This window comes from Nomia melanderi, chromosome 12 (genome assembly GCF_051020985.1).
Source record: "Nomia melanderi isolate GNS246 chromosome 12, iyNomMela1, whole genome shotgun sequence".
Lineage (NCBI taxonomy): Eukaryota > Metazoa > Arthropoda > Insecta > Hymenoptera > Halictidae > Nomia > Nomia melanderi.
Genome location: NC_135010.1, coordinates 1,424,960 through 1,441,389, shown reverse-complemented (window position 1 = coordinate 1,441,389; position 16,430 = coordinate 1,424,960). Strand labels below are relative to the sequence as shown.

General features: G+C 28.6%; 1 protein-coding gene across 1 annotated transcript; it reads right to left on the bottom strand.

Annotated features, from left to right (window-relative positions):
* Positions 1-93: 93 nt before the first annotated feature.
* LOC143175145 (PDZ and LIM domain protein 3) lies at positions 94-10,517 on the bottom strand. Its single transcript, XM_076372679.1, has 3 exons — positions 10,372-10,517; positions 8,114-8,242; positions 94-430 (listed from the first exon to the last, which is right to left on the bottom strand). The coding sequence occupies exons 2-3, from the start codon at positions 8,219-8,221 to the stop codon at positions 242-244; spliced, it is 297 nt and encodes a 98-aa protein (XP_076228794.1). The 5' UTR covers positions 8,222-8,242; positions 10,372-10,517; the 3' UTR covers positions 94-241.
* Positions 10,518-16,430: the final 5,913 nt, after the last annotated feature.

Here is a 16,430-nt window from a genome sequence, read left to right as displayed (position 1 = left end):
ATAACAATTAGGTAATGGGTATCTGAATAATAGAAGCGTCATTAATTTTAAATTGTTATATTTTCCATAACAGTTTGCGTGAATCTTCTGATAAAGACATTATTGATGAACATTTCATTCGTATGGTATTCATAATTGTTTAATCCTGTCGTTTATATGAACATATTCGGATAAATAGTAATTACAAGAGTAGATCACACGCGTCGAAGTAAGAAAGGAAAATAGTGGATAGGAAAGCGTATCATTCTTGTTTAATGGTTCGTTCGACTTTCAGATTTCGTACCACGGTTAATGTAAATTCGTTTCCGGCTTTGACGATGCGTTCGTGAACTTCGTTGTGAGTCAAGTGATGTATAGTCTCTCCGTTTATTTTGACAACCAGGTCGCCCGCGTGTACACCAGCTCGATCGGCCAAACCTCCAATGGTCACCTTGCAGAAAAAATACACTTTAAGTCATCGCACTTGCTCTCTGATTGCGTCATTATACAGTTTTTGTACACCCGATATGAATGTGGAGCAAATAGTAAGTGAATATAACTTAACGCTTTGATAATTACAGGTTCTACTCACATAAGCAAGGTAAGACGAAATGAAATTTCTCATCAAATGAAATAAAATGAAATAAATATTAGGACATACTTCTATTGATTCATGAATTAAAATGATTTATTTTGAATCCCTTAAATGTACAATGAGATAATCTAAAAGTATTTAAAACTAATATCTTTTTATTCATAATTTTATAAGGTAAATATGCAGATGTGTGACATTTTCACCGATTTCAATGATCTTGAAATATGTTGTTAAGGATGTCATTTTAAACAACTTTTTCTTTTTATGTTTATCGTAATTTATTACATAATAAATATCATTGATACCTAACAAATAGGATATATTTGTGAAAGTAAATTACATATATGAAGAATGATTAAATAGACTTTTGTGCAAGATTCAGTCAACCACTAAAAACAATTGAAAATATAGATATTTGATAATTTAAATGAAATCCGGCCATCTCACCCGCAGGGCCATTTCACCCGGAATTACTCTACATAGAAATTAGATTCATTAGATAATAGAGATTTGTTTTAGTGGGACTAGTTTCTTTGGGATGGGGTGGAGTTATGATAGGGGTGTAATTACTTCATAATTACCAATAATCCTATTAGTTTCGAAGGATTTTTGCAATTACGAAATGATAACATGATCGGAAGAGGGGCTTTGCCTCTTGCCTTTGCACCCTTGTTCCGACAAAATTAGTACCACTAATACCGATCTCTATCATCTAAATGACACTCGCGTGTATATACTGTAAAAAACAACATCGATAAATGAAGGTGAAGGCAAAAGACTTTAGCGCAATGCCAAATTTTAATGCTTCAGAACTTTTGAACCAATGGTCACTGTCTACAAACTTAGAATTTTAGGCACACAGAACAATGATCTCAACAATGTGTGTCAAGGTCAAGATCATAGGACAAGGCTTTTTCTAAATAATTACGATAGTTCAGAATAATAACAAGATTAGTTAAATTAACGAAATACACGGTATGATAGGAAACATGAGTTGGATAATGAGAACAATAAAAAACAATGTTGTTATCGGTGTAATACAATTAGCTATTGAAGTATATCATTTAAAAGTTGTTAGAAGTTTCTATGGTTAATCCACAAAATATTGAAATAACTATTAAGTTACCTTTTATTGCCTGCAATTACCTACAACTAGGAAAGAACGATTCATAATGACGATAGTGGCTGATAAACTTTTGGTCTGTTATTTCTAAATACGTTTCATCTACGTTTTGTAAATAGAAATCTTAACGTAGAATTATCATATAGGAAATAGCAGCATGTTATATTAATTACGTTTATATTACTTTAGACTTACTTACACAATAAATTTGATTTGTAAATAAAACGATTAATAAAACATAAAATATAGGAGTTTAAGTAATACTCACTATAGAGTTTGAAGTTAATTAGTTTACTAGTTTATAAAAAATATTGTTTATCAGTTTGAAAGATCTAGTTCCGAGAAACATGTTTGAAAAACTGTATGAACTACAGAGTTAAGAAATACCTATGTATGGAAGATGAAAGTATACTCTTCGTGGATTTATTATATAATTGGTTATAGATATTTAATGGCTGATATGCTTACCATGTATAAAAATAATGGCACGTGTTCAAAATAATGTATGAAGTAGTAGCGAAAAGAACCAATAAGAATATTTCATTCAACATTTCACTGTTACGTTGCATTATTACTTGAACACTTGACTTCAAAATTGTCTAATTTTATTAATACATATTTAAAATATGCCAAAACTCCTTTCGCACAATAATATTCTAAAATCTTAATTTTTACATGTCGTAGAAAGTGAAAAAAGTATTTTTACTAGTACTACTCTTGCAAAATTTTTATTACGGAACATAAGTTACGTGTTTATTTCCTTTTGTGAATGTTTTATACTAGGATACAAAATACGATAAACAATACTTGACGAAAAATATGTTATAAAATTAACTTCGTTTGTCTCCTTTATCGTGTTAATACTTACGATACGTCGATACCTTTTATTATAAAATTTGTCACGTATCTATATAAAAGAAATACGCTTATTACATAAAAAGTAATAAAACCATTATTTCAATTGTAATCTCCTATATAATAGTTACTTAATTTTACAGTTGGAAAATATTTTTGATCTGACACTACGTTTTTAAAATAACCGATAGTACGACAGGGTTCAGAAAAGCAAAACCACGTTTCTGTGACACGGACTGGCAACAAGTGAAGTCACGTATTTGTGACACTAGTCGTCAAAATGTGAACATGATAACCCACCATAGTGATCATAAGTGACAGTACTACATTTTTAAATGTGAAACAAACGACTGTTACGGAAATAAAAATTTGTAACACCGAAAATAAATGAATTTAAATAAGATAGGTATTTGATAATTAGTGATTTTTTAAATATTTTAAACGTTAATGAAGAGAGATAAAATGTTAAGTATAAAAATTATTCAACTTTTTATGAGGAACGAAGTTTCGTAAATAGAAACTTTTAAGGTTCATGGATGCTGGTGTAGCTCCACCCAACACTTTTTTGTTAATATTTTTTAAATTCATCATTGGTTTTTGCTGAACATGTGTTATAATAAACTACCTGTTGAAATAATAAAGATATTTCCCCTAATTTTGTGAAAGTATGTACATATGCAATATTATTAATACACAGTGGTTTTCTCCTGAGGTCACTTTTTCCGATGATATTTTTAGCATATTTTACATTATTCGTTATTTGTTTAGAATATTTTAAACTATTAGATTTGTATGAATTCTAAGCACAACTTGTGATTACTATAAAATATATCAATTTTGTAATAATTTAAGTACAATTTCATTTATAATGATTTGAACTACACAGTCTCCGTAGTGATATTTGCTTTCTATAACTTTTTTATTACTCGCAGCTTATGAATTCTTCAAATGTCAAACCAATTTCGATACATTTTTTAAATAGAATAAGCTATTTATAAAAGTTGTATGCAGTCTTGAATAAAAATTGCAACGTTTGTTATCCGATGTATAAACTACATATTGTTAAGCAGAAACAGGTAAATATTTAAATACTCTTGAGTGGCAGTTGAAAACAAGTGACGAGTTAACCTATTTTCCTCGGAAAGCAAGTTAAATTTTCTGCCCGCAGAGAAATTAATGGGCGAAAGGGAATCGGAGTAAACGACTGGGAACGATCATCGAGGGAAGTTGTTTAAAAAACCTCGACCGCGCGGCAGCGTCTCATCTACGATTCGATTAATGACTTCCTTTTGTTCAGATCGATATCCAGCCGGACCACAGGATTCAAGCCACAGGAAAAACGAGGTCACGCGATCCGATACGAGTGCAATGGTTACAAAAATCTCTAGAGCAGAGAACGTAAACGTTTTACGCGACAGATTTTTCGAAGTACGCTTAATTACCGAGGAATCGAACCATTTAATATTCAAAACGGTAAACGTATTTGGCGTTGCTAAGAAACTCTCCTTGATTTTGCGAATTCCATTTTAATTAAACGGTCGGTCAATGGATTAAGAAATGTTGAGCTTAAAACAGATTTTCTAAAATCTTTGGAAAGGAAACAGTTTTAAATACCTGTGTTTTTATGGTAAGAATGTTATGACACGCGAATATTTTTATTTTTGGAAGAAAAAGGAGGTATTAATAAAAATGTGGATATAATTCATTTATGAAATATTATAACAATTAATACTTAAATATTGACTAGGTAAATATTTTGTTTGAATAATCATTCGTTGCTCGACATTATTAGTTACATAAAACTAAGTTAATTAAATGTTAAATTATATACAATATACACAATTACGAAATGAAATAAAATGTAATTATATCAGGCCTAATAATTATTTATTTTCTATCAACCATATGTTGTAATTTTATATAAATATTCTTTATAAAATATTAAATAAATAAAGTATAATTGATATGAACAAGAAGTATTTCTCAGATATTAAACGAAGTAGTAGAGGAGTCTCAGTTATAAAAAATTTACAATTAAAATCAGTGGAGCGAATAGAGGGATTAAATAATATTGAACAAGTTTCTTAGAAACTACATAGGTGAGTTTAACGACTGTAGAAAAGTATGTTGATGGAAAGATCGCTTTTTTTTAAACAAGCAAAATTTTTAGTATACGATATCAATACCGTACGATAAGGTAGAAAAGCGCTATTCACCTAACTATGAAATCTATAAATTATTAAATATGCAAATCCTCAGCCATACACACCTCTGAGTAATTAACACTTTGGCAACCTCACTTTTTACTATAAAATTGATTATATGAAACTTTTTTAATTTCTGTTTGTTACTTAGACGTTAATAAATATGTCATTAAAAAATATTTTTCGATAAACACAATGTGTTCAAAATGATTACTTTAATTTAATTTGATAAATCTAAGATTAATAATATTACGTTTGTGTAATGTTATGGCTGACAACTGCTAACTGGCAATGAGAAAACTCGCGTATTTATGATATTGACTGTCACATTGTTAAGAATGAACGAATGGTCAAAAATATAAAATGAAACTTCATATTTAACATTAGAACTACTGAGCATTTATTATGCTTGATGTGGAATCCGTATAAAAATTGTAACAATAGATTATTTTCAGTTTTTTTTGGATATCTGTTATAGAATTCAAGTGAAACTATTTACTTTCAAACTCATTTCGAGTATTCAAAGCTTTTAAGGTATCAATTGCTGAAAAACCAGAAAACCGAAACCAGCCAAAATGACTGGTACGGTAGTTCTAATGTTAAAGGAAAGGGGGAAATAGTACAAAAATGTAATAAAAGTTAAATCGGGGACAAGATAGTAACTACTGTATATAAACCATTAATCTCATTTAACTTTGGTGGACTAATATTGTCATTTTATTGTCATTCGTTATGAAGTTTCTAACACTTTTGACAGGCAGTTAATGCAGTTAAACGTGGACAAAGAACAAAGTGAAGAGTTACTGAAAGCTGGTATTTAATACGACTAACGAGTTAATACTATTTTGTGCGTACTGAAACACGATGTCCCAGTTTCTACCGACTAAAGTCGATTAATATGTACGACGTGTACAAATAAATAAATAAATGATTTTTCTAGACATTGACTTTTCCTGGATTTTTTCGAGATTTATAAAGAAATGACCATTGTTTATAAGAGGACATTTTACAATAATAATATGACATACGAAAGAAACAGTAACGATTAATCATTTTGATACAAAGTAGACATAATAACTCACCAATCATGGTGAAAACAACGTGGACTATATACTTCATACTTCGTACTTTTTGTCTGAACTGTTTTAATAAAATTTTAATTGAATTATGATTATATAACATTTTCTCCTTTTTCGTGCTCACAGAACGCGGTGACAAAGTTTCACCGGAAAAACTAGGACACTCTGTATAGATGTGTGCACGCTCATTAACGTGCTTGTACAGGTGACCCCCGTATAACACGGTAGTTAGATTTCTACAAATTGCCGTGTTACGAGAAAGTAAGTATTAATACAGGAAACGATTTTCAAATATTAATACAATTAAATTATTTCGCTTGCGCATTTAGGAGAAATAAAATTAATAATTCTTTCAAATCTATTGCATGAAATTAAACATTTTATTATATTAACGTTAAATAATGTTCGTCAATTTTCCCCTTTAAATCAGTACAAAGAACTATCTATTAAAATGAGGCCATTTTCTTTGTTATAAATTATTTTCATCTTTTGGGCTTTTTCTGGTGTCTTTATTTCTCTGATTTGCCATTTCAAAGGAACCACAAAGTGGACAAAGAAAGTCATTTCTGCTTATGTATATGAAATTCATGGTGAGTCTCTCTATTTCTTTTCTTCTTCTCTTGACTTTTGTATTTCAGTGAAAATATTTACTGTACCTGTACCAGGATTTTACAGATCTTTTGGCAAAATTAAATTGGTTACGCGCGAGTTTCTTTTTCATGATGAGTTAAAAACATGGAATTTTCCGTACGTTTTCCTACGATTTTATACCTTAAATGTACAGTTTCGAAGTACTGTAGATAAGTTTGAAAAATTGGCAATGTTACAAACCTTGAAATGGGACAAGATATATCAGGAAACAATCATCCAATTTACTTCAAACTTGGCAGACATCTCTGATTCTCAAGTTCCGTAAATTATAAATCAAGCAAACTTCTTCATAATAACTAAAATTTTCCATTTCATATGTTATTATTTCTTCATTTTTAGTATTCCTGCATACAAATATTCCAACGTATATTTTAGAAATTTATAAAGAGGACGTAATATTCAAATTTGATTTGTAGTTTCGTTTAAACAAAATTATAATATTTAATCATTGTTTAGTAGGTATAATACAAATATTTATAATATGTTTATAATATATAATCAAATACGATAAAAATTTACTAAAAAAGAATTCCTTAATTCTAAACATTTAAATTTTTACAACTTCGAGATTGTTTAATACCACATAGCATAATAGAACTTTATGTTCTTTATGATAATATAATATTTTGTGGAACGCAAATTCAAAGTGTGAATTTAGCAGGAACCTTTTCAAAAGTTATAAGAATAAGTTTTGTATTTATTTTTATTATTTATTTTTATTATCTTAAAAGCTGTCTGTATTCAGTGACATTTTTCAAAATGTTGGAAAATTAAATTGAACTTAATGATTTCTTGTTATCGTCAAAAGACAGAAACTTAATTTAAAGAAAAGACTGTTAACGAATGCATTGACAAATGTATCTTGGTTGAACGTAGTCTAAGTTTTCACACCTATCATAAAACGGAAAGTACTTTCAAGAAAAACATATTTAAAGTTTTTTTTAAGTTAATGAACTAGCTCAAACACTTTATTCCAAATACTACAACTTCATTTACTCCCAGCTTTATAACGGATATTTCAAGATATCAGTCTATGAAAACGTATAAAATTGTAGTTCTTTTCCATTTTGAAACGTTTATAAAGTTTCAAGGATTCAATTATGTCGAAAATGCTAAAAAACTTCGAGCATAGTAACAGATCTTATAATATAGAAGTTAAAATTATGATTTTTCTGTTTTTTGTATTTACGTCTCTATTATTAGATACAAACGTTAAGAAACGTTAATCAAAAAATTAAGAAAAATTATTTCTCAACATATTATTTAAATAAGGATTTTACAAATGTGCTTGAACAACTCGATTCCCTAGTAAAAAATATACAGTTTGTCTATGTATACAAGTTTTTAACTTGAGTGATTTTCAAAATATTCGGTCAAATATGTCTTTTAACTTCCAATTTTAAGGACTGTTTTCACCTCTGTGTTATGTATAATAGTGAATAAAAATGCATGTTAATTATTTTCGTTAGAATACTGTTTTGCAACAGTTTTATACAACTAGGCGAATATCAATTTAGTGTGTTTCCTAGTAAGGGATAAAAGACACACACACGTATATCACACGTGTATTTTCCATATTCAAAATGATGTCCAGTAGATAGTATTTATTGACATATATAGACGTTACCCTGACAACGGTTAAGGGAAAACTGAAGTCAACCCCTCCGGACAGGCGAAGACCCCAAGGTTGGTTGTCACTTCTGGAGAGTTTAACGACTATTTCCATAGCTGACATTGTGTGTCCAAGAAAATGATGCTGAAATAAGACATACAAAAGCCAAGAGTCATTATCTAAGAATTTGACAAGAAAGTTTTTTAAATATGAATGAAATTTCAATTTGAAATTAATGAATTGATTAATTACATCATCTTTTATAAGTCATACACTTTAATAACATAGTTATTATGAACTATGTGTCACGAAATAATAAATAACAATAAAATGATACACATAGATGAATTTAGATATTATTTAGTATTTCATTATTCTTTCATTTAACAAAATTCTTCATTTATAAACTTCCATTCTTTCAAAGATAGAATTATTAACAACTCTTGATCATTTTTAATACACATTACATTCTTATTTATAATAAATTCTAGATCGAGAAAAGTGTGTTTATCGTGAAAAAAGAGAATGTTTAATGAAACATTTATAAAATAATGAATGGTACAATGGAAAACTGATTTACATGATTATGAAAATCAAAATCTGTAATATTTAATGAAAATAATAAAGATCTATAATTAAATAGAAAACATTGATGAATTCTTGTGAAACAGATTAAAAAAATGAAAATATCGCTGTTGTTTAAAGGATATAAAAAAACAACATCTGAAACATAAAAATCTTGATAATTCATGAATTTAATTCAGAAATTAATTAAGGACTAACTAATAATAGTTCCATCTTGCATGAAAAATAATTCACATTTCTTTAAAGCTGTTGTTACACATTTAAACCAAATTTGTATGTGATGCGGCATTTATCTAGTACTGTAACAATTTTGCTTTTATGCGTGAAAAGGCGGTCTACATTCAGAAATGTAAGAAATGCATTAATGCCGATGCGAATGAAAAGTTTCTGCGATATGAGAGTTGGAGATGCAGCACGAATCTCGGATATAATCGAAAAGACATCCCTCAACCTTTGCTCGACGTGTTCGGCGATAGACTTTATAGAAAAGTTTCTTAGCTTTTTTAAGAGATACGATGAGGAAAGAAAATCGACAAATTGAATCAGAGAAAAGTCTTATTCCACGTTTAGCCAATGTTGTTAAAACTATGAATCAGTTTGATTTTTAACGGATTGGGAAAACTACCAAAAAATATAGTAGTAAATCATCTGTGAATAATTCTACTAATAAAGAAAAATACTTAACACGCAAATAAACATTTCCTAGAATCATTATATCGTGAGCTACTGTTTATTTTTCTTAACATTCTCATTTGATTATCATTTAAAAATTGTTCGTCAACAAATGTTAAATGTATAATCTGAATCAACTTTTACTCGAATTTTATCAATGTTCATTTATGTTCTATTAATTTATAATTTTAACATTTATTAAAAAGATTTCCAAATAATTGTCGATAATAAGAATATAATAATGTCGTGCAACATGTTAAAGTAGTTATCTTTTATTTAAAGTTTATATTTTTTAATTCACTTAACAAATTTAAAAAATATAAACAATAAAAATTCATTTTATTTCTTTCGCACACATGAATTCCAGAATTTGAATTCATTTCTTTCGTTTCCACCCATTTCCTTCAGTAATTTATTAAACGTTTGTTGCATTTTAGTTCTAACTTCACAGTACTCTTTTACATCTGCATTCAAATAAGGAATTTATTTCATATAAAATAAGAATCAGATGGTATGATATGTGTAGTAACAAGTGCCATAAGAGTTGTCAAAGTTATCAAGTCTTAAACTATAAATATTTCAAAATATGATTCAATTTATAGTTGGTTATGTTTACATATTTTTGCTATTTTATCTTGTTAATTCATGTTATCATAATTGAGCGTTATACATTTTCCTAACTCATTATCATTATTTCGTACATTACTCAGCTAACGTATGCAACCGATGGTAAATTCATAATTCAACTAAAATGATCAATTAGTTTATAGAACACTTAATTATTTTATAAACTAATGAGATTTCAGCTTTAATGGTACCGGATATATTGATTAAAATTTCAACCAAATAGTTCACGAAGGAAACTATAAACTACCTTCGTACCAAATAATCTGTGTCCTATTTTTTCTATGAATTTTCGCACCCACGAAGAATCAAGTTACTTTTATGAAAACATGATCAAGTGTCTAAGGACCTGTACATGGAAAGAAAAACGAAAGGAAAATTCGTTTACTCACCCTCAGTGGTGCGGCAATCTGAAGAATCGTTCGAGTTTCGATAAGGTAAAACGAACTCTCAAGAAGCTCAATCAGGTAGTCAGCGAAAGATCACGGACTACAGGCATCTGTTGTCTGTACAATGGCCAATGTCCGAACAGTGATCATGACTTAATGCACTATATCACTGTTGTCGCTATTCTAGAACAAGGGCTGTAGGTACAATGCCGTGGCCAGTTTCGAATTTTCAACTATAGACACACTTTACCCTACATACTATTTCAGATACGACATGCGGCACAAGGCTGCGATCGGCGCAAGTTTAAAGCCGCATGAACTTCCTAATCATGAATGTTCCTCTCTGTCTTTATCGAAATATGTCGGAAATAATTGGCACTACTAAAATCTGCCAATAGGGAAGTGAGAATTATTCGTAGAGTAAACATTTCGAAATAAAAAGAGATATAATCAATTCGATATATTGGTACCAACCATTCTATATAAACACTAAAACTACCGTTATTTGATTTTCAATTCAGTTTACGTATTGTTACATCCATTTCTTTAATAAATTCTCAGAGAAACATCTGTTATCTTTTTAATAATTGCAAAAAGAAGAAATCAGGAAAGGGTCATTCTGACTTGTTTGGCATTCGTAATATTAATAGAAATTGAAACTAGTTAACACATTCCGTGCCACCGGAAATTTCGATTATATCTTGCTTATGAGTGCACTGATCTTTTAAATGAAATATTAAGTTACATTCAAGCTTTTGATGACTTTTATATATATTTTAATACTTCTTTCTTACTGCTATCCTTTGCCACATGTTTCACAAAAAATATTTCCTCAGAAAAATTGGGCGTGTATCACAAATGATACACGTGGCACGGAACGTGTTAATATGAAAAAACATTAGAACTATCCAGCAGTAAAATCGACTTCCTTTTATTCTGCTGAAGATATTATAAGAGTGTATTTATTGAGATTTTCGTTAACCTATATTTTAGTTCGTACATTACCGAATCAGGTTATTTAGCTATTTCCCTGAGAAACTCTTGTATCTTGCCGATTATTGTAAAAAAAAAGAAATCAGAAATAGGTCATTTTGACCAGTCTGGTAATTTTAGTGCTAAATGCCTATAAGCTGGAACATCACAAAAGTGAGCATATCAATGTCGATCATAAGTGTATGAACATATGAAGGTATCAAATTCCAAACACAATATAACGTTGGTAAAATGAAAGTTTTCGTGATACACGGGTATTTGCTTATTATGATATCTTTGAGATTTTCGATAAGAATAACTGACCGATAACATTAAACGAAAGATTAAATAATTTCATTACTAAATTCGATTTATTATAAACAATTATAATATTTGCAGAATTCATATTACACATCACCTTTCTAGTAATATATATTTATCCTTCTTCACTGCAATAATATATTTTGAAAAGATAAAGTGCAGCCTTGAAGAATAAATCTATTTATATATTTTATAAAAATTTTTATCAGGTACTTATACTATAAAACATACAATGTATGCTTTTATTAACCCCTTGCCTTATAACAACGTGTCAGACTCGTGGTGAAGATTTTCAATATGATTTTACAAATTTAAATATTACTCGATTTATTCGAATTCAAAGTAAATATTATTCTTTTGTAATCAATGATTATACTTAAGAGCAAACATACTTCATCCAATAAATTACTAATGACAAAGTAGTCGTATCGATCAGAATTGAGAAAGAAATCAAAAGGCAAGGGGTTAAAAGTCAGTTGTGAAGAAAACGTTCATTTAGTACGAATTTGCTCCATATAATAAGAATTATTATTGTTTGTTCTAAAGTGTAATTATTACAATAGGTAACAAATGTTTAAAATTTAATTATATGTAATGGGAGGATTATGTCTAACTAATTTTATATATTGTATTTTACGACCTGGTTATGATCGTAATAACCGATTGATAACATTATGCTTGATCATAATATAACTGGATTCTGCTGTATCAAAAATAAACCTTATGAAAAGATTTTCAAAGATATTTATTACAAGTACAGATAATGCTGAAAGAATATGCAATATTGTAGAAACATTTTTCAAATGAATAACCCTTGGTAGTTTATTCAATCTCCTTTAAGAGGAAAAAGTGATCATATAAATAAAGGTTTCAAAGCACATGTTTCCTGAAATACATATAAGTACTTCCTGTTTACGTTAAAATTTAAAATTTGGCATGCGTAGAATTTTCCGTAGTGTTGTTTATAGGTGTTCTTACTATTCCTGTTAATAGGAGTCAATAATGTCTCTAGTAACTTACTTAACAATGAAGTAAATCACCTTGACATTGAAGGAAACTTCCGTTGAAGTAAATCATTCAACATTTCGAGCATTCATCAAGTTTCTGCATTCTTATGAGACAGATATTTGGCAATGCGTGCGTATTTACTCAATTGTTATTTATGCATGATGCAGCTCCGTCGCATGAAATGTTGAATTGTTCGGAAATGCTTTAACAATGATTACCTCAATCAGTAGATTGATTAAGGGCCAGTTGCATGGCTTGCTCATGCGTTTCCTATTTCTAAAAATATCCAAAACATTTAATTCCTAATAATTAAACTGAGGATTTTTATACATTGAAGAAAAATTTGTAAGTGCAACATTACACGAAGTGCACCAATACAAACAAATATTAAAAAATTGCAAAGTATAGTAATTTCTATAATATTTGTTTCTGGAAACCGTTTTCTAACGTAACTCTATGTTTCTAATTATATTATTAAAACTTTTTATTTCTATAGAAATCTACAGCTACATAATGATAATGTTATGGATAATCTGTAAGTAGTAAAATGCTGTATTGTTATTGCATATGATAAAATTCACAATGTAGTAGGAACTGTTGAAGTGTAACGCGACGTGAGAGTTTGGAGACTGGTATAAATGTTTAATGTTTGGTGGTTAGGCATTAATTATTAATTATAATTACAGAATTTCGGTAAAATATAGGGTAACGGGATCTAATATGAAACATCTAATATGGAATACCACAATATTTTGAAAAATAAATAGCTTGATGTGTAGTGATCATGGAATCAACTTCATTAGTAATAGAAAATAATCATATTAATAGTTGAACATTAATTAACAATTTGTCATTGAATACGAAGCATTATGGTGTTTGGTAATACGTTATATTTTCCGAAAGACAAGTTAAATAGTCAAATTTCTTCATATAGATAGGTAAAAAAATTCTATTTTATCATGATTTATCATTGAACATGTTTGTTTTTCATTATTCAAAAGTAATTTGCTGCAAATTTAATTTTCTTCTTAGAATAGTCATTATTTTTCTATCGGAATACATGGGATTCTACTATGGAACACGTCCACTATTGGGTGAACATTTTTTGTTAATGTTACATTATTGTGTTATATTTTTATTTTATGGTCGAAATTATAAAAATGATAATAATGGAGAAAAATATGTCCAATGCTCTGTGTTCACGAAGAATGTAGTGGTCCCGATATGTCATTCGCATACCCAGTGTATACAAGAAAAAAAAGTAAACAGTTAACATAATATAAGTCAAAGAAAGTGGAAAATTCATTTACTTATCCTTTTTACTTCCATACATATTTATTTCTCGTAATCAAAATGAGTTTCGTTTACAAATAACCTAGGTGTTCTATATTAGAAGTTATTTTCTTAGATCACTGTTTTTTACTTTATTTATATATTTTACCGTGATTTGAAGGCATTTAAATTTTTGAATTTATGAATGTTTATTAATTTCTTCGTGTTTTGATGCAGATTTCATTGAGAAAAATGCATATCTTTCGTTTTAGCAAATCTTTTCAAATCGGGTATTCCATATTAGGCGTCGTTATCCTACGCACTTAAAGGGGATGATGACAATTCCCAGATATTTTGTCCCTTGCCTTCCAATATCGTGTCAGATTTGTTGCAAAGGTTTCAAATACAATTTAACAAACATAAACATTACTTAATTCCTTTGAATTCAAATTAAATATTATTCTCCTCCTATCAATTATTATACTTTAGAACAGACATAGACATATAACATACTTAGTTTTTTCTCCTTTTGCAATAAATTATTAACGACAAAATAGGTGTATGGATTATAAGGGAAAAAGGAATGATACGCCAAGGGGTTAAGATTATAAATTTCCATGCATTTTCAGATTCCACTGTTTCCCTGTTCAAGTACGATGTTTTGATCAATTTTACTTTCGACTTGTGAGCAGTTTCGAATACGCCTTTTATTATTGAGTACTTTTAAAAACAACGAATGATTAGGGTAATATTCTTTCATAAGCCATAAAAAATATAACACATCATAAATCGTACATATTATTATTTAATTTATGCTTAAATTCAGTATAAGTGCCTCCACATTAAAACAAACAAGAACTAATTAGACTAAATGAAGTTCCATTGCTAGAGTCGGCGCTTTTGTATGCTGCAGGAATTTTTAAATATATTCATAAACTCATGAGACGTTGAAACGAGGTGTATATTATTACAGGAAATTGTGTTCAGTGAAAGTAATTTTAAAGAGTTTCATCGTGAAAAAATGCTTATAACTCAGAAAGAGTGTTTAGTATACTATCTATAATAATATACACCTAGGACTATTTTTACGTGGTCCTTTATTAAGCGAGTAATAATAATTTTTTTACGTTTCATGATTTTTTATACGTTCTGCTTATTTTTACGGGGATTTTTTTAAACATTTTGCATACTGTTACAAGTTTTTAATACGTTTCACTTAAGACAAAATATTTTGACTAAATGTATCGTCATATTTTATATTGGTTTGTGTATACTTTACCTTATTTTTACACAAGTTTTTTACTTTTCAGTAAATCTGGCTTTACACGGTATATTTTGTTTACATGCTTTCTTTTTTACGTCGACTTTTTTTTTATTTTACACAGACTTTTTTGCACGGTACGCATCCACCGCATAAAAGGAGATTGAGGTGTACCATAATGTGCATACCACAAAACATGCCATTACACTTTAATTATTTTCTTTCTACTTTGTATATTCTTAAGTTGTTTCGACATGTTGAATATATTCAGTTGGAGAGAAAATAATGTCAGTTTTTGGCTACTTTATAAATAGACTCTGACGTTAGAAGAAACTATATCGGTAAACTAAATATTGTGTAAGGATCAATTCAATTCTTAAAATAAGTGAAACTGTAGAAAATTATAGATATTGTATAATAATGAATACTGAAGAAAAATTCACTTATCAAAGGAGTAGTAGATATGAACGTTTATTATTCGATTAATAGTGTAAGAATATTTTTGTCCATTCAAAATATTACATCGTTATAAGTTTCTATTCAAATTACGTATTGCTTTACGAATTACAAAACTTGATTTTATATTTCTTATGTAAACCTCTTCAAGAACACTTACGCGTAAATGTTTCTATTTTATTCATTTATATTTTTTTCTTTTTTATCGCTTACGCTGGTAAAAATAATGTGATCATACTGTTTTCCTCACGCAATTAAAAAATGTCGACATCAAACATCTTTTCTATTTTTATAATCAAGTAATACGTTAATCAAATGGCCTATTTTTAATGTTTTAGCCGATATGAACGTAACGATGCAAAAGTGTACATTAGAAGTTTTTATTATAATTTTATGTTGAAGGTTGTAAAAATGCCAATCATAAATTTTGAATATAACTTATTATAAAAAATATACGATTTTCATTACTGAAAAGGAGTCCTTGATATAAGAAAGAAAATGTAATACTGCAACGAAAAATAATTTCATCAATATTAAATAATAAAACGAAGTATTTTTTAAAAACAGCTTTATATAAATAACTCATTCTTATAACTGGATGATATTAATTTAATAAATTACGTCCAAAGAAGGAAATGTTTTAATAAGAATAGGTTTCATTTTTAACGAGATTTAGAGGAGTTGAAACAAGTTGATACAAACAAAAAAATATTATCGATTACAAACAAAGAATAAATATTTTAAAATGTTGTGCGTATTGTGAATATTTCTA

Coding starts and splice junctions, on each gene's coding strand:
- LOC143175145 (XM_076372679.1), bottom strand. CDS start 8,221: ATGTCAGCTATGGAAATAGTCGTTAAACTCTCCAGAAGTGACAACCAA. Junction 431..8,113: donor TTCCCTTAACCGTTGTCAGG/GTAACGTCTATA, acceptor TTTTTCTGCAAG/GTGACCATTGGAGGTTTGGC.